Genomic DNA, 25,181 nt, shown 5'->3' with positions numbered 1-25,181 from the left:
AGCAGCAGGTAACTAAATAGTTTGTCTACATACAGCCACAGTGCTCTCGCACACCCCGAGAGCTTCTGGTCAGCGGGGTGGTGGCACCGGGATCCTCATCTCTCCCAAGTGGTCATTCTCTCTTTCTCCCCTTACCCATCTGTCTATCGCCTCCTTTGAATTCCATGCTGTCACAGTTACCAGCCCTTTCAAGCTTAACATCCTTATCATTTATCGCCCTCCAGGTTCCCTCGGAGAGTTCATCAATGAGCTTGATGCCTTGATAAGCTCCTTTCCTGAGGACGGCTCACCTCTCACAGTTCTGGGCGACTTTAACCTCCCCACGTCTACCTTTGACTCATTCCTCTCTGCCTCCTTCTTTCCACTCCTCTCCTCTTTTGACCTCACCCTCTCACCTTCCCCCCCTACTCACAAGGCAGGCAATACGCTCGACCTCATCTTTACTAGATGCTGTTCCTCCACTAACCTCATTGCAACTCCCCTCCAAGTCTCCGACCACTACCTTGTATCCTTTTCCCTCTCGCTCTCATCCAACACTTCCCACACTGCCCCTACTCGGATGGTATCGCGCCGTCCCAACCTTCGCTCTCTCTCCCCGCTACTCTCTCCTCTTCCATCCTATCATCTCTTCCCTCTGCTCAAACCTTCTCCAACCTATCTCCTGATTCTGCCTCCTCAACCCTCCTCTCCTCCCTTTCTGCATCCTTTGACTCTCTATGTCCCCTATCCTCCAGGCCGGCTCGGTCCTCCCCTCCCGCTCCGTGGCTCGACGACTCATTGCGAGCTCACAGAACAGGGCTCCGGGCAGCCGAGCGGAAATGGAGGAAAACTCGCCTCCCTGCGGACCTGGCATCCTTTCACTCCCTCCTCTCTACATTTTCCTCCTCTGTCTCTGCTGCTAAAGCCACTTTCTACCACTCTAAATTCCAAGCATCTGCCTCTAACCCTAGGAAGCTCTTTGCCACCTTCTCCTCCCTCTTGAATCCCCCCCTCTCTGCAGATGACTTCGTCAACCATTTTGAAAAGAAGGTCGACGACATCCGATCCTCGTTTGCTAAGTCAAACGACACCGCTGGTTCTGCTCACACTGCCCTACCCTGTGCTCTGACCTCTTTCTCCCCTCTCTCTCCAGATGACATCTCGCGTCTTGTGACGGCCGGCCGCCCAACAAGCTGCCCGCTTGACCCTATCCCCTCCTCTCTTCTCCAGACCATCTCCGGTGACCTTCTCCCTTACCTCACCTCGCTCATCAACTCATCCCTGACCGCTGGCTACGTCCCTTCCGTCTTCAAGAGAGCGAGAGTTGCACCCCTTCTGAAAAAAACCTACACTCGATCCCTCCGATGTCAACAACTACAGACCAGTATCCCTTCTTTCTTTTCTCTCCAAAACTCTTGAACGTGCCGTCCTTGGCCAGCTCTCCGCTATCTCTCTCAGAATGACCTTCTTGATCCAAATCAGTCAGGTTTCAAGACTAGTCATTCAACTGAGACTGCTCTTCTCTGTATCACGGAGGCGCTCCACACTGCTAAAGCTAACTCTCTCTCCTCTGCTCTCATCCTTCTAGACCTATCGGCTGCCTTCGATACTGTGAACCATCAGATCCTCCTCTCCACCCTCTCCGAGTTGGGCATCTCCGGCGCGGCCCACGCTTGATTGCGTCCTACCTGACAGGTCGCTCCTACCAGGTGGCGTGGCGAGAATCAGTCTCCTCACCACGTGCTCTCACCACTGGTGTCCCCCAGGGCTCTGTTCTAGGCCCTCTCCTATTCTCGCTATACACCAAGTCACTTGGCTCTGTCATAACCTCACATGGTCTCTCCTATCATTGCTATGCAGACGACACACAATTAATCTTCTCCTTTCCCCCTTCTGACGACCAGGTGGCGAATCGCATCTCTGCATGTCTGGCAGACATATCAGTGTGGATGACGGACCATCACCTCAAGCTGAACCTCGGCAAGACGGAGCTGCTCTTCCTCCCGGGAAGGACTGCCCGTTCCATGATCTCGCCATCACGGTTGACAACTCCATTGTGTCCTCGTCCCAGAGCGCTAAGAACCTTGGCGTGATCCTGGACAACACCCTGTCGTTCTCAAATAACATCAAGGCGGTGGCCCGTTCCTGTAGGTTCATGCTCTACAACATCCGCAGAGTACGACCCTGCCTCACACAGGAAGCGGCGCAGGTCCTAATCCAGGCACTTGTCATCTCCCGTCTGGATTACTGCAACTCGCTGTTGGCTGGGCTCCCTGCCTGTGCCATTAAACCCCTACAACTCATCCAGAACGCCGCAGCCCGTCTGGTGTTCAACCTTCCCAAGTTCTCTCACATCACCCCGCTCCTCCGCTCTCTCCACTGGCTTCCAGTTGAAGCTCGCATCCGCTACAAGACCATGGTGCTTGCCTACGGAGCTGTGAGGGGAACGGCACCTCAGTACCTCCAGGCTCTGATCAGGCCCTACACCCAAACAAGGGCACTGCGTTCATCCACCTCTGGCCTGCTCGCCTCCCTACCACTGAGGAAGTACAGTTCCCGCTCAGCCCAGTCAAAACTGTTCGCTGCTCTGGCCCCCCAATGGTGGAACAAACTCCCTCACGACGCCAGGACAGCGGAGTCAATCACCACCTTCCGGAGACACCTGAAACCCCACCTCTTTAAGGAATACCTAGGATAGGATAAAGTAATCCTTCTCCCCCTTAAAAGACCTAGATGCACTATTGTAAAGTGGCTGTTCCACTGGATGTCATAAGGTGAAAGCACCAATTTGTAAGTCGCTCTGGATAAGAGCGTCTGCTAAATGACTTAAATGTAAATGTAAATGGGTATAACGGCTAGATTATTTTCCTGAAATTACTCTGCACCAATAACATTCTAACAAATCTTAGGTTAGAATAGCGTTCGAATGCCTGCCACCCAATCAGCCTTCAGAGAACTGCCTGAAGAGGGCCTCTTATTTATTGTCTGTAAAGGTTGGGACAAAATTAACTTGCAGGATTTCTGAAAAACCTTCCGATAGACTGGGCGCCACAAACGTCTTCCTGTGTGGAGAGAAAAAGTCTGTTCAGAGTGGGCAAATACCTTCGGACATGCATTTATTTTACATGACATATGTATATGCTGCGTTTATACAGGCAACCCAATTCTGATATTTTTGACCAATCAGATCAGCCCTTTTGCTAATTATTGGGCAAAAGATCAGAATTGGGCTGGCTGTGTAAACCATAAAATTCATAAAGACATATTTGGTATATTAGTGTGCTCTGATCCTTTCAACCCAATGTGGAGGCCAGTGAATCCCTACTTTGAGAATGTGATGCTGTGAAGTCCCTTGATAATATTCAATGTCACTTACTTGTGACTGTGGAAGATCATGCCATTGACTTTGAGGTGCTTAGTGGTGAGGGGGCCATCTCACGGAACTGTAAAGCACAGGAAGAGCCCAATAATGAACAACACTATGCATCAGGGCAGCACCTCAGAGCCTATATTGAACTGGGTGTCTCCCATGGCCTGTACTTTATAAGGTTTAAGAAGTGGACATTGAACCAGATGGTTGTAGTTTAAGTTCCAGATTGGGCTATACTGTTTGGGCGATCAGGTCCCAAGTTCACATTACCTTCTACTCTACTAGAATGAATCATGTGTAGTCTGGTATAGGCAGTTCCGTAGATGGAGAGAGGAGACCTACTCTCTTGTTGTGCTTGGCCTGCTCCAGGGAGGCAGAGAAGTTGAAGCAGCAACAGGACACGCCCAAACTCTGGCTGACAGCATCATACCTGGAGGGTTAGGTTCATGGATGTAGCAGATTTACCACCATCTGCTATGTACTTGGTTTAGGTTGTTCATGAATTACAAACCAAAAGTGCTCCACACACTAGTAGGAGCACAGATGCAGGTGTTATTGGTGTTATCCTCCACCACGCTGCGGCCCTACATCAGAGCCCGCTCACAGACCGATACAGAGCTCTGCTACGAGCCCAGGGTGTCCTGACAAACACAGATCAGGTCAGTGTGTGTAGATGGGTGTGTGGATGTTAAGAGATCCAACAGCGCACTGATCCACTCACCATGTTCACGTGCACGTGATCTTTGGGGACGATGTGTGTGTGGAAAAAGGTTGATTTCCCGGCTAGATAAAAAAAAAGAAGGCATAGTTGTCAGTAAAAAGTGAGGAAGAGAAAGAAAAAGGAATACACGTCCACTTGCCAGCAGGGAAACCCACGGCAATGATGACTTCCTGCTTGGTGGAGGTGATGGAGGCACTGGGCAGGTCATTCAGACGGGCGTTGGAGTCACGTTTCCTCTGGAGAGAGAGACTCATACAGAGGCTTAAAAAGTTTCAGATACGTATTCTGTGCAGACAGAATACCACTGATATTCACCAGGTTACTCACAGGATCAAATGGAGGAAGACTGAAGGGGGCGCTCTTCCAGCACCAGGAAGAACTCTGGAGTTTGGAACTGCAGCTCAAGATTCAGAGCAAACTAGTCGAGAGAGACAATCAGGCACTATTAAGATGTGCAATGCATGCCTGTACAACACCTGGTCATAAAGTGTATCTACAACATAGCGAGAATAACCTTTCATACAGTCAGTGGAAACAGAACACTTTCTCTGCTGATTTGTCTCCATTGATTTTTATCATATTCAAATTCCTGGAAGCATATGGACAAAGTACTTTTCTATCCTAATATTTCTATTGTATTCTAATCTGATATTTCTATTCTATTCCATTTATTTCCCGCACCATACGCTTGTTGAAGTATAAAAATGTCTGCACTCACTACTGTAAGTTGCTCTGGATAAGAGAGTCTGATAAATGACTAAAAGGTAGAGTAAATGTTGAAGCAGTGACTGGTCTATGTCATGACTCACCAGGGTAATGTAGTCTAAGTGGATGACAAGCACAACTCGACAGTGCCAAAGGGAGTTGGTATTGTGAAAATTTTGCGACACACCCGTGTTGTGGCCTGTTGTAGAAGGATACAATCATAGCCACCCTTTAATCCCTATTCACAATGTCTGATATGAGGCATGTCTTCTGGTCTCACAAAGGTGCTCCCACATCCCCATCACTGACTTCCTGTAGATCCCAGAACCACCAAAGACATGAGACACACACCTTTTGAGGTGTCAACATCTGAATTACACATGATAAAACACGGACAAACACAAATACAACACAGGGTATTTGCTTCCAAGCTCCATCTTTGTGTGTAAATGTTTCTTGACTAACCTGTGCGGGGAGCTGTAATGTCTTCAGAATGATCTCCACTTTAGACTTGAAATCCTCAGGTTTCAGTTTCCCCCTAGAGATACCCATCTGAATGGTGACGAACACAACCTGGGAGGGGCAACAGGGACATTGTTAGCTATTCATCTAGACACAAATGACCATTAAAAGGATGCATAACATCATGCCCAAACTGGACGCGTGTGTACATCCGCGTGCACAAACGGTCTCATAAAACAGCTTTGCAGTGTCCTTGCTTGACAATACATTTATGTTTGCCACTACCTTGTAGCCTTTATTTAATAAGCTGGCCTGTCTGGGCTGGATCTCAGGAAAGAGAATCCTGTGAAGGAGATAAGAGAACAAATAAAGGGAAGGAAAAGTCAAGAGACGAAGAAGAGGGATGAGGAGAGAGCGATAGACCGAGGAGAGAGCGATAGACCAAGCAAAGCGAGAGGAGGTCGTATGCAAAGCCAGGACTTGACAGAACAGAAGAATGTCTGGGCCAAGAAGAAAGATGGGTCGGCTTTAATTGTGTTTGTACTGCTTGGTTGGTCCAAAGTGCTCAAATGTAGGCCTAAAAAAATGTAATCCTTTGATGGACAATAAATAAAGCATCTCATTCAAACATTAACACAAAGATTAATTGGCTTGAATCAAATATTTAGTTGTACAGAGTTACCTCTAACCTTGGTGCTTCCAGTGATGCCAGCAGCTGTGTAGAGCATGAGGTTTCCAATTTGTTGCCAGTGGCTTTGAGAACATGCTGAGGCTGATGCCTGCTGCTGGAAACCATCTCTGATGGCCCCTGAAGCCCTCTCTGATATCTCTTGGAGCTGTCAGAGCTTCTCCTCAGCAAGCTTCTCAGCCTCATCCTCGCCCCCACTGTCTGAGCCCTCAGTCCTCTGACGCTTCTCCTGCGGGTCCTCCTAGGAACTGCGTGGCCTCTTGGATGCCTGCATCAAAAACAAAAATGCAATCATGGTATGGTCAAATAGAAAGTGAACAAGTGCGCACACCTTGGGAGGAAATAGAAATAATCCGAACATAGCCATTGATACCTATTGGTATCTAACGTTAACTAGCTAGTCCTCTTACCCTGGTTTCGGGAGCACTTCTTGTCAACAACTCCAGTCTCTGGACCACGACCTAGGATCACGGCTCGGCCATCGGCTAGTGGGACACAAACTCCGGATGCACTGACTACTGGGCACTGCTGCATCTGCAAAGACAAGAGACAGTAGTGAACAACAAATAACGTAAGGGTGTCCGTAACATGTCATTTTAAAATGCCTGTAACGTGAATTAACCATGCCAAATTTGACTGAAGTCAAGAGCGATTATAACTAATGTAGCGTTATAAATTAAACGCTAGCTACTGGCTAGCCATGTATGCATGTAGTCATGCATGGGCCAAAGCCAAGCTTTGCGTGGTGAATACATCCACATCGGCCATTCAAAAGTGTACTCGTTATTTTCAGTTCACAACTACACAAGAGGAAGTATGGAATATTGCAGAGAAATAAGCAGAACACTTTAAAGGTGGCACGTGCCAACTTTAATTGGTTTAAAAACACTTTCGTTTAGAAACATCCATCTCATATATGGTTCCGAACCTAGTGGGCTTGTTTTTCCCATGTCTTATCACTCTCTGCCATCATACCCTCTATTCGTTTTCCACAATAAGACTACTCACATGGGTGGAGTCAGTCTCAGAAGTGCTATTAGAATACCTGCCTGCCGAAAAACCGGTTTTTGTCGAAACAGACATCTGACTAGCCGAGGTTTACCCAATTCAAAGACGCTAACTGCTTTAGCACATATTGACATAGTATCTTCTAATCGGGACTGCTTTAGCACATATTGTCATAGTATCTTCTGTTGAACAAAGGGTACATTAAATTACTACACTCCTTAATATGGTTAGTGTTCCCACAAGGACCTATCTCCATGTTACATCGCTTGTTTACAGAAGACATAGGCTGCCATCTGTGCTAATTAGCTAGCTAGCCCTAACCCTTAACCTCAGATCTTACTTTCAGCATTTATTCCAAAACCCTATTCTTTCCCCATTCATTTTTCCTGTAAGGATGGCTGAATGAACCTGAGGTAATTCCCGGGTTTAGGACTAAAAGTGGCGAGTTTGATTGTGTTGGGAAGAAAAGTACAATCATCACATATAAAATGAAGATTAAGAGCTCAGTTCAATCCAACCTGCATAGCAGTATTTACACAGCAGCTCTTTTTCCAATGGTCAAATTAACTCACATATTGGTCTTGGGTACTGTATAAAAACCTACAACTACTACCAGGGTGACCCTCTCACAGGTATGATTTCACTTGATATAATTAGAACTGTGGGTACGGCATTAATATAGTAAATAAAGGATTTTGTTTAAACATAAAAATTCCGCCCCTTGTTGTCACGCCCTGATCTGTTTCACTTGTTCCTGTGATTGTCTCTACCTCCTCCAGGTGTCACTTATTTTCCCCAGTGTATTTATCCCTGTGTTTCCTGTCTCTATGTGCCAATTCTTGTATGTTTTCAAGTCAACCAGCATGTTTTTCCCGTGCTCCTGTTTCCTGTTCTCTTTTCCTAGTCTTTCTGGTTTTGACCCTTGCCTGTTTTGTCTGGACTCCGTACCCGCCTGCCCGCCCTGACATCGAGTTTGTCTGCCACTCTGTACCTCTTAGACTCAGAATTTGGTTTTGACCTTTTGCCTGTCCACGACCATTCTCTTGCCTACTCTTTTTGGATATAAATAAAAAACTAAGACTAACTATCTGCCTCCTGTGTCTGCATCTGGGTCTCACCTTGTGCCCTTATACTTGTGGGATTAGATCTCCCAATCATTGAACTATGAACCAATTGTTTTAGCAGACTACACCACCACTCATAGAAGTTGGGAAACAAATAAGAGTTGACATTACCACCATTGTCATCTATTTCCTGTAATGATTTTTAATTGAAATAATAATTGTTGTCCTTCAAACTTTGCTTTTGCCAAAGAATTGTCCATTTGCAGCAATTACAGCCTTGCAGACTTTTGGCATTCTAGTTGTACATTTGTTGAGGTAATCTGAAGAGATTTCACCCCATGCTTACTGAATCACCTCCCACAAGTTTTTGGATTGGCTTGATGGGCTTGATGGGCACTTCTTACGTACCATACGGTCAAGCTGCTCCCACAACAGCTCAATAGGGTTGAGATCCGGTGACTGTGCTGGCCACTCCATTATAGACAGAATACCAGCGGACTGCTTCTTCCGTAAGTAGTTATTGCATAGTTTGGAGCTGTGCTTTGGGTCATTGTCCTGTTGGAGGAGGAAATTGGCTCCAATGAAGCACCGTCCACAGGGTACTGCATGGTGTTGCAAAATGGAGTGATTGCCTTCCTCTTTCAAGATCCCTTTTACCCTGTAAAAATCTCCCACTTTACCATCACCAAAGCACCCCCAGCCCATCACATTGCCTCCACCATGCTTAACAGATGGCATCAAGCAGTCCTCCAGCATCTTTTCATTTGTTCTGCGTCTCACAAATGTTCTTCTTTGTGATCCGAACACCTCAAACTTGGATTTGTCTGTCCATAACACTTTTTTCCAATCTTCCTCTCTCCAGTGTCTGTGTTCTTTTGCTCATCTTAGTCTTTTCTTTTTATTGGCCAGTCTGAGATATGGCTTTTTCTTTGCAACTCTGCCTAGAAGGTCAGCATCCCGGAGTCACCTCTTCACTGTTGACGTTGAGACTGGTGTTTTGCAGGTAGTATTTAATGAAGCTGTCATTTGAGGACTTGTGAGGCGTCTGTTTCTCAAACACTCTAATGTACTTGTCCTCTTACTCAGTTGTGCACCGAGGCCTCCTACTCCTCTTTATATTCTGATTAGAGCCAGTTAGCGCTGTTCTGTGAAGGGAGTAGTACACCTCGTTGTACGAGATCTTCAGTTTCTTGGCAATTTTTCACATGGAATAGCCTTCATTTCTCAGAACAAGAATAGACTGACGAGTTTCAAAAGAAAGGTCTTTCTTGCTGGCCATTTGAGCCTGTAATCGAACCCACAAATACTGATGCTCCAAATACTCAACTAGTCTAAAGAAGGCCAGTTTTATTGCTTCTTTAATCAGAACAACTGCTATGTTTCACTATATTGGATCACTCCAATATATTGGTAACACTCTGCGGAGGAGGGATACATCCGAGGTGAGGATTTACAGATTTACTCCCTTGTACACCTGTATATAGACCCCACGTTCTCTTTCATTTTCTTGACGGACGCCCGCAAGGTCTGAGGTACAAACTTTCTGAAGTTCGCTTGGTAAGTCACTGGTAAGTGTAATATCTTGCGTGGAAGTATACTCAATGGCTGTTTGCCACATGGCCAGCCCTTCCTCTTGAGTGTTCCACCTGCTGCGCTTGGTTGATCTGTATCTTCCGCCCGTGGTTTGTCGTACTTGTGCTTTGTTAGCGTTACACTACGACTCCGTGTGCATCCATTAGTATGGTGGCTCTTGCTGCCACAAACTGTAATTTACCTTACACAACTTGCCCACTGGCTTGTTCTATGTGTGTGTTGTGAATTGCTTTAACATCCTGCTGTCACGGATCCCTCTGGAACTTTCATTGCGCACACCTGGCCCCCATTCCCACTGATTGTATTTGTATACAGTTGAAGTCGGAAGTTTACATACACTTAGGTTGGAGTCATTAAAACTCGTTTTTCAACAATCCACAAATTTCTTGTTAACAAACTATAGTTTTGGCAAGTCGGTTAGGACACCTACTTTGTACATGACACAAGTCATTTTTCCAACAATTGTTTACAGACAGATTATTTCACTTATAATTCACTGTTCCAATTCCAGTGGGTCAGAAGTTTACATACACTAAGTTGACTGTGCCTTTAAACAGCTGGGAAAATTCCAGAAAAATCATGTCATGGCTTTAGAAGCTTCTGATAGGCTAACTGACATCATTTGAGTCAATTGGAGGTGTACCTGTGGATGTATTTCAAGGCCTACCTTCATACTCAGTGCCTCTTTGCTTGACCTCATGGGAAAATCAAAGGAAATCAGCCAAGATCTCAGAAAAAAATGTAGACCTCCACAAGTCTGTTTCATCCTTGGGAGCAATTTCCAAACACCTGATGGTACCACGTTCATCTGTACAAACAATTGTATGCAAGTATAAACACCATGGGACCATGCAGCTGTCATACCGCTCAGGAAGGAGACGCGTTCTGTCTCCTAGAGATGAACGTACTTTGTTGCGAAAAGTGCAAATCAATCCCAGAACAACGGCAAAGGACCTTGTGAAGATGCTGGAGGAAACGGGTACAAAAGTATCTATATCCACAGTAAAAGGAGTCCTATATCGACATAACCTGAAAGGCCGGTCATTAAGGAAGAAGCCAGTGCTCCAAAACTGCCATAAAAAAAGCCAGACTGAGGTTTGCAACTGCACATGGGGAGAAAGATCGTACTTTTTGGAGAAATGTCCTCTGGTCTGATGAAACAAAAATAGAACTGTTGGCCATAATGGACATTGTTATGTTTGGAGGAAAAAGTGGGAGGCAAGCAAGCCGAAGAACACCATGCCAACCGTGAAGCACGGGGGTGGCAGCATCATGTTGTGGGGGTGCTTTGCTGCAGGAGGGACTGGTGCACTTCACAAAATAGATGGCTTCATGAGGAGGGAAAACTATGTGGATATATTGAAGCAACATCTCAAGACATCAGTCAGGAAGTTAAAGCTTGGTCGCAAAAGGGTCTTCCAAATGGACAATGACCCCAAGCATACTTCCAAAGTTGTGGTAAAATGGCTTAAGGACAACAAAGTCAAGGTATTGGAGTAGAGGTCGACCGATTATGATTTTTCAACGCCGATACCGATTATTGGCGGGCCATAAAAGCCTATACCGATTAATTGCCCGATTTTTTTTTTTTTTTTTGTTTTTTTTTGTAATAATGACAATTACAACAATACTGAATGAACACTTATTTTAACTTAATATAATACATCAATAAAATCAATTTAGCCTCAAGTAAATCATGAAACATGTTCAATTTGGTTTAAATAATGCAAAAACAAAGTGTTGGAGAAGAAAATAAAAGTGCAATATGTGCTATGTAAGAAAGCTAACGTTTCAGTTCCTTGCTCAGAACATGAGAACATATGAAAGCTGGTGGTTCCTTTTAACATGAGTCTTCAATATTCCCAGGTAAGAAGTTTTAGATTGTAGTTATTATAAGAATTATAGGACTATTTCCCTCTATACCATTTGTATTTCATTAACCTTTGACTATTGGATGTTCTTATAGGCACTTTAGTATTGCCAGTGTAACAGTATAGCTTCCGTCCCTCTCCTCGCTCCTCACTGGGCTCGAACCAGCAACACAACGACAACAGCCACCATCGAAGCAGCGTTACCCAAGGGGAACAACTACTAGAAGGCTCAGAGCGAGTGACGTTTTAAACGCAATTAGCGCGCGCTAACTAGCAAGCCATTTCACTTCGGTTACACCTGACACATCTCGGGAGTTGATAGGCTTGAAGTCATAAACAGCGCAATGCTTGACGCACAACGAAGAGCTGCTTGCAAAACGCACGAAAGTGCTGTTTGAATTAATGTTTACGCGCCTGCTTCTGCCTACCACCGCTCAGTCAGATACTTAGATACTTGTATGCTTGTATGCTCAGTCAGATTATATGTAACGCAGGACACGCTAGATAATATCTAGTAATATCATCAACCATGTGTAGTTAACTAGTGATTATGATTGATTGTTTTTTATAAGATAAGTTTATAATGCTAGCTAGCAACTTACCTTGGCTTACTGCATTTGTGTAACAGGCAGGCTCCTTGTGGAGTGCAACGAGAGAGAGGCGGGTCATTATTGCGTTGGACTAACTGTAAGGTTGCAAGATTGAATCCCCGAGCTGACAAGGTGAAAATCTGTCGTTCTGCCCATTGAACGAGGTAGTTAACCCACCGTTCCTAGTCATTGAAAATAAGAATGTGTTCTTAACTGACTTGCCTAGTTAAATAAAGGTATAAAAATATATATATATATTAAAAAATTAATAAATAAAAAAATCTGAGCCCAAAAATACCGATTTCCGTTGTTATGAAAACTTGAAATCGGCCCTAATTAATCTGCCTCTCCGATTAATCGGTCAACCTCTATATTGGAGTGGCCATCACAAAGCCCTGACCTCAATCCATCAGATAATTTGTGGGCAGAATTGAAAAAGTGTGTGCGAGCAAGGAGGCCTACAAACCTGACTCAGTTACATCAGCTCTGTCAGGAGAAATAGGCCAAAATTCACCCAACTTATTGTGGGAAGCTTGTGGAAGGCTACCCGAAACGTTTGACAAACGTTAAACAATTTAAAGGCAATGATACTAATTGAGTGTATGTAACCTTCTGAGCCACTGGGAATGTGATGAAAGAAATAAAAGCTGAAATAAATAATTCTCTCTACTATTGTTCTGCCATTTCACATTCTTAAAATAAAGTGGTGATCCTAACTGACCTAAGCCAGGGAATATTTACTAGGAATAAATGTCAGGAAATGTGAAACACTGGGTTTAAATGTATTTGGCTAAGGTGTATGTAAACTTCCGACTTCAACTGTATATGTGCCCTTCCTATTCCTCCACGCGGGTCACCACATAAGCTCTCCCAGGGCGTCGAACCCCTGCTCCATGGCCTTGTTGGCTTGGCTGAGCTCATGGCTTCTGTTTGTGACAGGTGTGATGGTGGCATCCCCCCTGGGGATCTGCATACCTCGTGTATGCACTGCCTGGGTTTGAGCCACACGGAGAGAAAGGTGGAACACCCTACTGGATGCCCGTTTGTGTGGTGTTCACAGAACGCTTGCGCCTGGTGCGATTGGAGGCCATGCGCGAGTGGGTCGGCTAGGCTGGGGACGAGCTCCCTCCCTCAGGAGTGGTGCGCAGCGAGCTGTTAGTCCCTCTACAGGGCCCAGCCTAGCCAACCCTGTTGCCTCAGCTGCAGGTAGGCACAGAGGAGCTTCTCCGGGAAGCCATGGAGGTGTCTTGCCTGCTTTCCCTGCTCTAGAGGGATATGGCTCGCACTGAGCGCACGGGCCATGGTGCAGCCAGTTACCTCCTGGCACCATCTCTGGCTGGCCCAATCCCGTCTGCCAGCTGCTCTCCAGAGCACATTTACTACTCAACCCATCACCCCAGGGCTGACGTTAGCTGAGGGGTTGATGGCATTCTGGAGCAGACCGATAAGGTTCGTAAGGACCGGGAGACCCTGAGACAGTTCATGCCACCTCGTCAGGCCCCGGGTCCGTGGGTGGCAGACGGACCAGGTGGGTGGCAGACGGACCTTCGCCACCCACCTGCACCCGAACGATGGTGGGGTCCCTCTCCTGCCCCATCGCTTTGTGCTAAGGGACAACAGCGGGGAGGGGCACAGCGTGCAATGAAGCAACAGCTTGTTTTTCCCACACGGGTCTTCTCTGGTTTTTTTGCAGAGGTACTGGGTCATTTATCCCTCACCAGGTTCCTATTCCTCCAAGCGGGTCACGACATAAGCTCTCCCAGGGCATCGGACCCCTGCTCCGTGGCCTTGTTGGCTTGGATAAGCTTATGGCTTCAAGTTGTGACAGGTGTGATGGTGTCAACTGTCACCGGCAGAGGGACGTGCCTGGGGCGGGCCCCGGCATTACCCATAACACACCCTTCCCCGGCCTCGGCCGCTTCTCCCGGTCTCAAAGGGCAAAGTGGGGTATCCACAATGCTCGAGGGGTACCGACTCCAATTTCGGTGCCGGCCACCATCCTTCAGGGACCTGGCCGACCCACTGACGAAAACCCTGCGACTGGAGATCTCCTCACTCCTGGACAAGGGTGCCATCCGCAGGATCGAGACATCAGAACGGCTAGGTGGGTTCTACTCCACTTATTTGTGGTCCCAAAAAGAGATGGAGGGTTTCGACCGATTCTGGACCTCCGCAACCTCAATGGGTACTTGAAGGTACTGAGGTTCCACATGCTGTCCCCAGTCCGAGTGTTGCAGGCCGTGTCCAGGGGCCAGTGGTTTGTGACGCTGGACCTGAGGGATGCGTACTTCCATGTCCCTGTTCACCCAGCTAATTTGTGGTACCTTCGATTTGCATTCGAAGGGACGGCTTACGAATTCATGGCTCTTCCCTTCTGCCTCTCCTTGGCACCCCGCACTTTCACAAAGTGCATGGACGGTGCCCTGGCACCTCTCACGTCCCCAGGATTGTTGATCCTCAATTACCTGGGCAATTGACTGAATTGTACCCCGACCAGGACCCAGGTCCTTTCAGACAGAGACATGCTTCTTGACCCACATCGGCAGGCTGGGCATTACTGTAAATGACAAGAAGAGTCGTCTGATGATCACCCAGAGACCTCATGGGAGCATGCCTGCCCACCAGAAGGGTTCAGGCAATCTTATCCTGCCTCAACCACTTTCGGTAGGGGCGGTGGTATCCGCCCTGACCTGCCAACGCCTGTTGGGCTTGCTGACGGTGGCCCCGTTGCTGATTCCCCTGGGCCTGCTCGAACTTCAGCGGTGATTCAGCTCCCACCGGCTGCACCCGAAGCGCCACCGCCAGTAGCAGGTGACTGCACAGTGCCTCAGGGTATTGTTGAGGTGGAGCTGTCGCTCCTTTCTTTCAGGTGGGGTGGAAATTCTGAGGATGTGCCGCAGGTAGCTGGTCAGCACTGACGCCTCCCAGATCGACTGGGGGGGGTGTGACCAAGGGCAGGTCGGCCAGCATCTGTTGGCTATCCCCTCGGAGCGGCAGGCACATCAATACACTAGAGCTCTGAGCTGTACCGCTGGCTCTGTCGTCTTTCCTTTTCCACATCTGAAGGGAAGACATGTCCTGGTGAGAATGGACAACACCACAGTGGTGACTTACATCAACCATCAGGGTGGCCTGAGGTCCCATCACTTCCATCTTATGGCACGGGAGCTCCTTCTCTGGGCTCAGGGACGTCTAGCGTCTCTATGTGCAGCACACGTACCTGGCATCTTGAGGCGGGTCATTATTGGACTGTAGCCTACATCCCCAGGCCGTGCAGCACCTGTGGGACAAGTTTGGGAGGGTGCATGTGGACCTGTTTGCCTCCCTGGGCAATGCACACTGCCCCCTGTGGTACTCCATGTCGGATCTACCAGGGCCTCTGGGCTTGGATGTTCTGGCTCAGGATTGGCCAGCTTTACACATTCCCCCCTCTTTTTCCCCTGATCCAGGCTGTGCTGGTCAGGATGGCGGAGCATCGTCTGGTGCTGGTGGCCCCATATTGGCCCAGACGACCCTGGTTCAGCCTTCTCCTGTTCCTGTTGTATGGGACACCTTGGCAACTGCCCCTGAGACCCGACCTGCCGGGGGAAGTCTGTGGCATCCGAGACCGCACCGCCTCAATCTGTGGGCTTGGCCACTGAATGTCACCAATAGTTCATGTTAGGACTATAGGAGGGCGTAATGAACACCATGCAGAGCGAAAGGGCGCAAGGGCACCGGCTTCAACCGTGGTATACCAGTTGCGCTGGAAGCTGTTCTGCTATTGAGGTTGTGCCCGAGTCATGCGAAGTGCAGTATGTCCTCCAATACCTGCAATCTCGCTTGGATGTGGGCTTGGCAGCCTCAACAGTGATAAGGCATTTGGCCGCTATATCTGCCTGCCATGTGGGGTGGATTGACAGGTCAATGGGGCACCATCCCTTGGTCTCCCGGATTATGAAGAGGGTTCGTCGCCTGCGTTCAGCTAGGAGCCGCTCAATGGTGAGCCGGGATCTGGATGTGGTCTTGGCAGCTTTTACAAAGCCGCTTTTCGAACCGTTGGAGTCTGCCTCCCTGAAACACTTCTCTATAAGGAAGTTTTCTTGGTAGCGATTACTTCCATGAAGTGTTGGGTGAGCTTAATGCTTTTTCGGTAAGTTCTGAGTGCTGCCGGATGGACCCCGGTGAGAGGAGTATATCTCTCCACCCCAACCTTACATTCCTCCCGAAGAGGTTTTGCTTACGATCCCATGGCAGTGGCAGGGGAGTCTGGGCCTCCCTCCGGCATACTGTGCCCTGTGCGGGCACTGGCTGCCTATGTGGAGCGGACATGGTCAGTGAGAACAGACCAGCTCTTTGTCTGCTATGGTGAGAGAGTTGGCTCAGGTCTCCAACCTGACTCTGCCACACTCCCCATGCGCCCCCCATTTTTGGGGGGCTGCCTCTCGGGCTTCCTTGCTAGCCGTGTTTGCTCATAACGCTGCCGCTATGCTTTAGCTGCTGCCTTCTCCTTCCTCTCTGCTTCTACCTGCTTCCAGGGCAGGCGATCCTTCCCGGCCAGGATCTCCTCCCATGTCCAGGATCCCTTGCCATTCAAAATGTCCTCCCACGTCCATGCCTCCTTACCATGCTGCTTGGTCCGTTTGTGGTGGGAAGTATTGTCACGGCGGTTAAAAGAAGAGGACGGACCTCCAGCAACTCCTGTGGCGGGCCGGGCGCAGTGCACGCTAACTAGGTCGCCAGGTGCACAGTGTTTCCTCCGACACATTGGTGCGGCTGGCTTCCGGGTTTGATGCGGGCTATGTTAAGAAGCAGTGCGGCTTGGTTGGGTTGTGTTTCGGAGGATGCATGGCTTTCGACCTTTGTCTCTCCCGAGCCCGTACGGGAGTTGTAGCGATGAGACAAGATAGTAAGTACTAACAATTGGATACCACGAAATTGGGGGGTCAAAAAAAAATGTAAGAAAAAAGAAGAGGACCAAGGTGCAGCGTGTTGATCGTACATTTTCTTTATTTATATGGAAAATGACACAGAACAAAACAATAAACACTTGTGCCCTAAACAAAGTCAACTACCCACAATCACAGGTGGGAAAATAGGGCTGCCTAAGTATGGTTCCCAATCAGAGACAACGATAGACAGCTGTCCCTGATTGAGAACCATACCCGGCCAAAACAAAGAAATACAAAACATAGAAAAATGAACATAGAATGCCCACCCAAATCACACCCTGACCAAACCAAAATAGAGACAAAAAATCTCTAAGGTCAGGGCGTGACACGATGTAAACACTTGCACAATTTTCAAACAATGGCCTAACCGAACCACAGACTGAACGTTGCCAACTTTTAATTTGCAGTAAGATGCAACCACTTCCAGCTGATTGCAAGAAAACTTGCTTCGGTACAATGGTCGCCGTACATTTGGCTATTGTTTACATAATGTACATCAAGTGCAATTTTTTATTTCACCATAATTTAATCAGGTAGGCCAGTTGAGAACAAGTTCTCATTTACAACTGCGACCTGGCCAAGATAAAGTAAAGCAGTGCGACACAAATAACAACACAGAGTTACACACGGAATAAACAAACGTACAGTCAATAACACAATAGGAAAAAAATCTATGTACAGTGTGTGCAAATGAGGTAAGATTAGGGATGTAAGGCAATAAATAGGCCGTAGTGGCGAAGTAATTACAATTTAGCAAATAAACACTGGAGTGATAGATGTGCAGAGGATGAATGTGCAAGTAGACATACTTGGGTGCAAAGGAGCAAAAATAAATAAATAACAATATGGGGATGAGGTAGTTGGCTGGGCTATTTACAGATGGGCTATGTACAGGTGCAGTGATCTGTGAGCTGCGCTGATAGCTGATGCTTAAAGTTAGTAAGGGAGAAAGGGCAGGGCAGGGCAATGCATCAGAGATTAAAAATACATACTGGAAATACAAGCCGACAGAGCCAAACCGGTGCCCCAAAAAGTCTGGTTAATAATACTTTCCTGTGGACATCTTATCTTCACTATCATCATCAAAAGGACCAACACCACGGACGACTGGTAAAGTCAGTTTAAATATCATTGTATTCATCATTCTGGCTTCTTTTTTAGGGCGACTTAGTTTCAGTCTGATGTATTAGGCAACCCTTCTGGTAATTGGCTGACTCCACCCATGTGAGCACACTATTCATACAGACTCACTGTTGACAGATGCCTGCCTTTCCCCTGCCCTGCCCTGTCTGCTCAGGTCACAGTGGCCAGTCATTGGCCACACACATGTCCCTCCCTGCTCCTTTAACTTGTTTTGCTGATGTGATGATCTCTTTCTTCCCTTCATTCAGACTGTGCCCCAGGTATGCTCAGTAGAATGTAACACAGCTTGCTGCTCTGCTTGCTCTGAACTCCATTTTTGGCTTGACACTGATCTTCAGCTGTTGGTTTTCCTTTGTTTCTAGGTAGGTTTTTACAGATGCCGTTGTTTGTTCTGAACTATTTATGATGCTTTTGTTGTAGAGATTACAAAATTCAGAAACTTGTTTTATTTCCTAGCAACAGTTTGAAAATAGTTGTACATGGACTGGACTGTCAACCTCCAGTACTTATACTGTTTTAAACATATCTGTCATTTAAAATCCTTTTTTTCTCCACCACCAATAGGATCGTCAGCCCACAGACTAAGCCATGACCCAAAGCAGCATGTTCCGTGAGGAGGCCTACGCTGCCCTGATGAGGGGGGTCAAGGAGCTGGACCTCAACGGGCCAAACATACCCAGTGACTTAGTACTGATCGGTGACCAAGCCTTCCCACTGGCCATGAACGCCTGTGGCCAGGTCCTGATGGCTGCCTCATTCTACGGCCGAGGCCGGGTGGTGGTGCTGGGTCACGAGGGTTACCTCACTGCCTTTCCTGCCCTGGTGGAGAATGCGCTGACCTGGCTGACAGGCTCGTCCTGTGACAGCACGACTGTGGGCGTCCACCAGAGCTGTAAGGCCGTGGCCGACAATCTGAGCTACTCCAGCCTCCAACCCAAGGTGGGGGGCTTCTGCGAGGGCCTGGGAGTGTATGTGACAGATGCGTACTGCGTGGGTCCAGAGGTGAAGGAGCTGGTAGAGTTCCTGAAGGCGGGAGGTGGGCTGCTGATGGCTGGCCAGGCGTGTAGCTGGGCCGAGGGACCCAAACAGAACACCTTGCTGGGTTTCCCTGGGAACAAGGTGTCCAGCGTGGCTGGCATCTACTTCTCGGAGCACCCTGGGGAGCTGGGTACTCTCCCTGTGCCTCCACAGATCCCTTCCAGCTGGCTAGCTGTGGCGTAAGTAATTGGCACTTCATAGAGAGAAGAGAAAAAGGCTGTGGCATATTAATATAGAGATAATGTAGTAAAACGGAAATGTATACATGGTGGTATTTTCTGCCTCAAATCACCACCTCCTATAACCAGGTGTAAAAAACAAAACAAGAAAGCGGAGTTTATTTAACTCCAGAAATAACCTGGTTAAATAAATGTTTAATCAATTGTTTATTTGAGCTATTTTTATGTCTTAAGTTGTCAAATCATACCTACACTTTCACTCTCTTCTTTCCCTAGGATGAGCATGGACTTCAAGGATGACCTGGAGTTCCTGCTGGAGGGCGTGACTGAGTTTGATATCCAGGGCGGGGCTATTTGCTCAGAGGTGCTGGTACACGGCCCTCTGGCATTCCCCATTGGCACCACACAGGACAGCAGGGCCTTTCTGGCCGGGGCATACTACGGCCAGGGCCGAGTCATCGTGGTCACCCACGAGGGATACTTGGGCCGAGAGCAGATGTCCCCCTTCATGCTCAATGCCGTGCGCTGGTTAGATCAGGGTCGTAACGGCTTGGTAGGCGTCCTGCCCCAGCTCGGCGCCGCCCACACCCTGCTGAGCAAGTCTGGCCTGCGCTGTGAGAAGAGCGGCTTCAGGAAGGAGCTCAGCGTCTATGTCTGCACCTCCTACAGCGACGCCCAGGCCGACGAAATCCAGGACTTTGTGGCCGAAGGCGGTGGCCTACTGATCGGGGGCCACGCCTGGTACTGGGCCCAGGCCAACCCGGGCCACAAAGCCATGACAGGGTACGCAGGCAACCGCATCCTCAACAAGATGGGCCTCAGCCTGTTGGGGAACACTCTGGATGCAGGCTGCTACAAGGCCCCAGTCCCGGGTCAGACCTGCTCTGAGGGCTTCCACTTCCGCCACCTGCTGCGCCGTTTTGCCGGTCACGTGACCCAGGGTGAGGAGCTGACGGAGCATGAGGAGGCCGGTCTGAAGAAGCTCGGCAGCGACTGTGCCAATTACCTGCACATGCGGGCGCACGATTGTGCCTCGTACACCTCGGTGGTGGCCATGCTCACTGACGTGCTGAAGGAGGCGGGCATCCCCCAGGTGTGCCACAGCTGTCCGGTGATAAGCGCCAAGGACCACCTGCTGCTCAGTGTAGGCGCGGAGGTGTACAAGGTGTGCCAGGACCCAGACGCCCTACTGCCTTACCTGATCAAGGACCAGCCCATGATGCCTGCCTTGTCCAATGCCAGGGTTAGGATCAACTGTAATACAGCAGGTTAGTTGTCTCTCATTCTCTCTTATGGGACATGAGCTCTAAAATGGAGGATCATGGGTCTAATGGAGATGGTTTAGTCTTGGGAACCAATATGAAACACACCAGGAGTAATGGCTTAGCTAAAACGGGTGCGAAAAAATACTTTTCACAATAGCTACTCTGCTTATATGCAAGTTCATTGGTTAGCGTGGTAATACGTGTTTCTAACCTTACTCTCACTATTATATTCTGTTGTGTTGGAATATAACCACTACGGAACATTGTCTTAGGCGGAGAGGAGTGGCTCAGCACTGGTCTGTTCCTTTCCCCTGGGATGAGGACGTACATGGCCATGCCACCACAAATCGTCAACCAGGGCTGGAAGGTATCTAATACTGCTTTTTGTTTTGTCTTATCTTATCATTCTATTGAATCAAATAATGTTTTATTTGTTTTGCGATCAAGCCCTCAAGAACTTTGTGAATTGATTGATTGACTGATGCCCCTGTTACCATCAGGTCCAGATAGGCTGTCAGACTGACAACATTGGGAATTCGAACGAGCTGAAGCGAGCGCCAGTGGTTCATGAGCGCTTCCCCATAGACTCAGAGATGATGCAGGTGTGGAACTTGTGGGGTGGTCTCCTCTATCTCATCGCCCCTCCTAAGACCCAGGTGGAGGGGGTGGAGGTCATTATTCAGGGGGCTGTGCCGGCCCCCTACTACAAGACTGGTAAGTGGGTGGGAGAGGTGGGAGTCTATGATGCATTTTACACTTTGGTCTTATAATGCATCCAAGTGATGTATTATAAGGGTGTTACAACTATGAGTTGTTATAACCCATGAGTTGTTATGATCACTTATAGCAAGTGTTATAATGCACTATAAGTGTGCCATTTATTATATGTGTGTGCCTCATAGAAAGTTTCACAGAGAGGGTATTTCAATGAGACTAACCTGGATAAATACCAGGTGAATAAAAGATACATACACCATAAAGAGAACAAAGTACATTACTCCATCCAGCCCCCTCATTTACTCATTTACAATATATCTGTCTGGGAACCTTTTCACTTCATCCAGGCAGAATATTTCATATCTTTTAACCTCTTTTTGTACCCAATTTCTTGTAAATGAATCAAATCTTTATTCATTTCTCGGAGTTGTATTCATGTATTCTGATCTGCTATTCATGTATTCCTAATACATAATTGAGTTGCTTCCTGCTCGCTGTTGCCATTTAGAATGTACAATGATGAAGGCTGCCACAGATTAAAAGGGGAAATGACACAGCCTTTGTTCTCTATGAAACATCTGTAGAATACAGAGATGAACTAAGCTGAGAACAGCTATGCTCTCAGATAGACTGTGTCATTGCAGCTGTCTTACTAAAACTGAAGCTGAATCCCTTCTGTTATGAGAATGGATTTGCAATGTGCTACTCATCATTGTGGTAGGAAATCACACTGTCCCAAAGATGTGTCTGGTAATAGTCATCATGAAGGCCATTTAATGTATGTTGTTCACCTATGCTAGGCTTATCTGTTACCTCTAATTGGCATACCAAGCTGAGATGAGATTGATTGACTGATCATGAAGACACACACAGCCCGGTCATAACACCTCATTAAAATGATCAATTCTGTCAAATGATCCTGTATCTTCCTCCAACCCTTGCCTCTCTCCTGTCTCTAGGGGTGACCACGCCTGCAGACTGGGCAGTTCTGCGGACCGCCCCTTCCCCCTGGGCAGAGATGGAGTTTGAGAACATCATCCTGACCGTCCACTCTGACGTGGTCCGAGGTCTGGATCGGCCTGACCTGGTGGCAGCACTCTGGGATGACATCATGAGGGGAATAGCTGACCTGGCCTCCATCCCCGCCAAGTTCCCACGCAAGGAGCGCTTCGTGGCCGACGTCCAGATCTCCCATGGTCAGCGTCTGTCCCTTTTATTTCTTAGCATGGACAAACAGTCTTGACTGGAATTGACTATGGTAGGGGACCAGGGATTGTGTCATTGCTGGATATGAACAGGAAAAAGAGAGATTATCTGAAAAGACATATCCCCCCCAAAAATGTATATGTATTTTGTGTCAGGTAGGACAGTACCGATACAGTTTCTAAGTGAGTAAGTTGTTGTGCTGTAGAAAATGTGTTGTACGCAAGTAACCTACACTCTTAGGAGAAAAAAAGGTTTCTTTGGCTGTCCCCATAGGAGAACCACTTTTGGTTCCAGGTAGAACCCTTTTTGCTTCCATGTAGAACCCTTTCCACAGAGCTACGTGGAACCAAAAAGTATTTTCCCATGGGGACAGACACAGAACCCGTTTGGAACCCTTATTTTAAAGAGTGTATAGCAGTGGGCTGCACAACCTCTGCCCTGTTAGTATCCAGACATTAATTAGACCATCTCCTTCCTCTCTCCCTTCCCCCCCTACAGGCTTCATGCATGCAGGCTACCCTATCATGATACAATCCTCCTCCGCCCCAAACCTGGTGAACCCTGTGGCAGCCCGCAGCTCGGGCCTGTGGGGAGCCATCCACGAGCTGGGTCACAACCAGCAGAGAGGAGTCTGGGAGTTCCCCTCGCACACCACTGAGTGCACGTGTAACCTGTGGTCAGTGTACGTGCACGAGGAGGTGTTGGGGGTGAATCGGGATCAGGCCCACCCCAACATGGCGCTGGCCAACCGACAGAGCCGTGCCGAGGGGTACGCTAAAGGGGGCAGGAATCTGGCCAGCTGGGACATGTGGGTGGCACTGGAGACCTACATGCAGGTGACATGAGATTGTAGTGACGTATACTGTATAGTACGCCCTGTTGCAGAGTATGTTGTGTACAAACCCTACAATTAGTGCTTGTGAAAAGGCATGTGTAGTTAGACAGGAAAGCATAGATGCAACAGTAAAACATCTACAAAAAAAATGTACTTTATCTAGAGTTGAGTAAACAGTTTGTCCTCCTTCCCACCAGCTCCAGGACCAGTTTGGCTGGGACGCCTTCAAGAAGGTGTTTGCTGCCTACCACACCATGCAGAACGTGCCCAAAGACAACCAGGGAAAGATGAACCTGTATGCTGAGACCTTCTCCCTGGCGGTCGAGAGGAACCTGGCTCCTTTCTTCAAGGCCTGGGGCTGGCCCATTGAGCCCGCTACAGAGGAAAAGCTCTCTAACATGCCGGTGTGGAGCGACCACCCTATGGCCCAGTATGGCTGACCTATAGGGGAGGTCACCCCCTTAAATTGAGGGTCAGAGGTCACAGGTCAGGGATTGCTGGTGAAGGGTAGGTACCGTCTGGTGACGGGTTAAGGTAAAGGAGTGTTGATTAGGACTTTGCTGGCCTGGTGTAGAAATGCTACTGCAACAATCATGGTTGCGTCTACTGTGCAAAGAAATAAATAATCATAACGGTTTTTGAAGTCATCACAAAGGGCTGGCTGAGGAGATTGGCTCTATTGTTGGCTATAAATGCAATTGTATATTCTAGTGCACTTCAGAAGAGTCCGCGCAAGTGCCTTATTCATCATAAGTCGGATGTTTTACAGGGTCTATTTCATTCCAAATGTAGTTATGTGCCCAATAAAGCACCTTATTCTGAAGTCGCATATGTTTTTGATAGTGTATACAAAGCTATAGAAGTGTACCACTTGTTACTTAATTTGTATTATTATATTATTCTCACTTATTCCTAGAAAGCACATACAGTGGGGAGAACAAGTATTTGATATACTGCCGATTTTGCAGGTTTTCCTACTTACAAAGCATGTAGAGGTCTGTCATTTTTATCATAGGTGCACTTCAACTGTGAGAGACCGAATCTAAAACAAAAATCCAGAAAATCACATTGTATGATTTTTAAGTAATTAATTAGCATTTTATTGCATGACATAAGTATTTGATCACCTACCAACCAGTAAGAATTCCGGCTCTCACAGACCTGTTAGTTGTTCTTTAAGAAGCCCTCCTGTTCTCCACTCATTACCTGTATTAACTGCACCTGTTTGAACTCCTACATGTATAAAAGACACCTGTACACACACTCAATCAAACAGGCTCCAACCTCTCCACAATGGCCAAGACCAGAGAGCTGTGTAAGGACATCAGGGTTACAATTGTAGACCTGGACAAGGCTGGGATGGGCTACAGGACAATAGGCAAGCAGCTTGGTGAGAAGGCAACAACTGTTGGCGCAATTATTAGAAAATGGAAGAAGTTCAAGATGATGGTCAATCACCCTCGGTCTGGGGCTCCATGCAAGATCTCACCTCGTGGGGCATCAATGATCACAAGGAAGGTGAGGGATCAACCCAGAACTACACGGCAGGACCTGATCAATGACCTGAAGAAAGCTGGGACCACAGTCTCAAAGAAAACCATTAGTAACACACTACGCCGTCATGGATTAAAATCCTGCAGCGCTGCTCAAGCCAGCGCATGTCCAGGCCCGTCTGAAGTTTGCCAATGACCATCTGGATGATCCAGAGGAGGAATGGGAGAAGGTCATGTGGTCTGATGAGACAAAAATAGAGCTTTTTGGTCTAAACTCCACTCGCCGTGTTTGGAGGAAGATGAAGGATGAGTACAACCCCAAG

At 47.7% G+C, this 25,181-nt stretch overlaps 1 protein-coding gene and 1 long non-coding RNA gene across 3 annotated transcripts; one reads left to right on the top strand and one right to left on the bottom strand.

The window, feature by feature from the left end:
* Positions 1 to 3,354: 3,354 nt before the first annotated feature.
* Positions 3,355 to 5,394, bottom strand: LOC115136962 (uncharacterized). Its single transcript, XR_003864739.1, has 5 exons — positions 5,241 to 5,394; positions 4,880 to 4,974; positions 4,071 to 4,488; positions 3,692 to 3,990; positions 3,355 to 3,422 (listed from the first exon to the last, which is right to left on the bottom strand). It is a non-coding gene; the product is annotated as an uncharacterized LOC115136962 (long non-coding RNA).
* A 776-nt stretch (positions 5,395 to 6,170) lies between these two features.
* LOC115136961 (TRPM8 channel-associated factor homolog) lies at positions 6,171 to 24,188 on the top strand. Of its 2 annotated transcripts, XM_029672894.2 has the most exons (9): positions 6,171 to 6,496; positions 18,374 to 18,487; positions 18,690 to 19,342; positions 19,619 to 20,610; positions 20,880 to 20,974; positions 21,108 to 21,321; positions 22,284 to 22,520; positions 23,029 to 23,366; positions 23,563 to 24,188. In XM_029672894.2, the coding sequence occupies exons 3-9, from the start codon at positions 18,714 to 18,716 to the stop codon at positions 23,803 to 23,805; spliced, it is 2,748 nt and encodes a 915-aa protein (XP_029528754.1). In that variant the 5' UTR covers positions 6,171 to 6,496; positions 18,374 to 18,487; positions 18,690 to 18,713; the 3' UTR covers positions 23,806 to 24,188. The 2 variants fall into 2 exon arrangements, with proteins under 2 accessions (XP_029528754.1, XP_029528755.1); XM_029672895.2 differs by lacking the exon at positions 18,374 to 18,487.
* Positions 24,189 to 25,181: the final 993 nt, after the last annotated feature.

The sequence above is a fragment of the Oncorhynchus nerka genome, linkage group LG11 (genome assembly GCF_034236695.1).
Source record: "Oncorhynchus nerka isolate Pitt River linkage group LG11, Oner_Uvic_2.0, whole genome shotgun sequence".
In the NCBI taxonomy this organism is placed as follows: Eukaryota; Metazoa; Chordata; class Actinopteri; order Salmoniformes; family Salmonidae; genus Oncorhynchus; species Oncorhynchus nerka.
Note: the sequence above shows the minus strand (reverse complement) of the source record. Positions and strands in the feature narration are given on the sequence as shown.

Bases quoted from the DNA above. Each gene is read 5' to 3' on its own strand.
- LOC115136961 (XM_029672895.2), top strand. From the start codon at position 18,714: ATGACCCAAAGCAGCATGTTCCGTGAGGAGGCCTACGCTGCCCTGATG. The intron at 20,611-20,879 runs GTTAGTTGTCTC...ACATTGTCTTAG, and splicing joins GATCAACTGTAATACAGCAG to GCGGAGAGGAGTGGCTCAGC. The intron at 20,975-21,107 runs GTATCTAATACT...TGTTACCATCAG, and splicing joins TCGTCAACCAGGGCTGGAAG to GTCCAGATAGGCTGTCAGAC.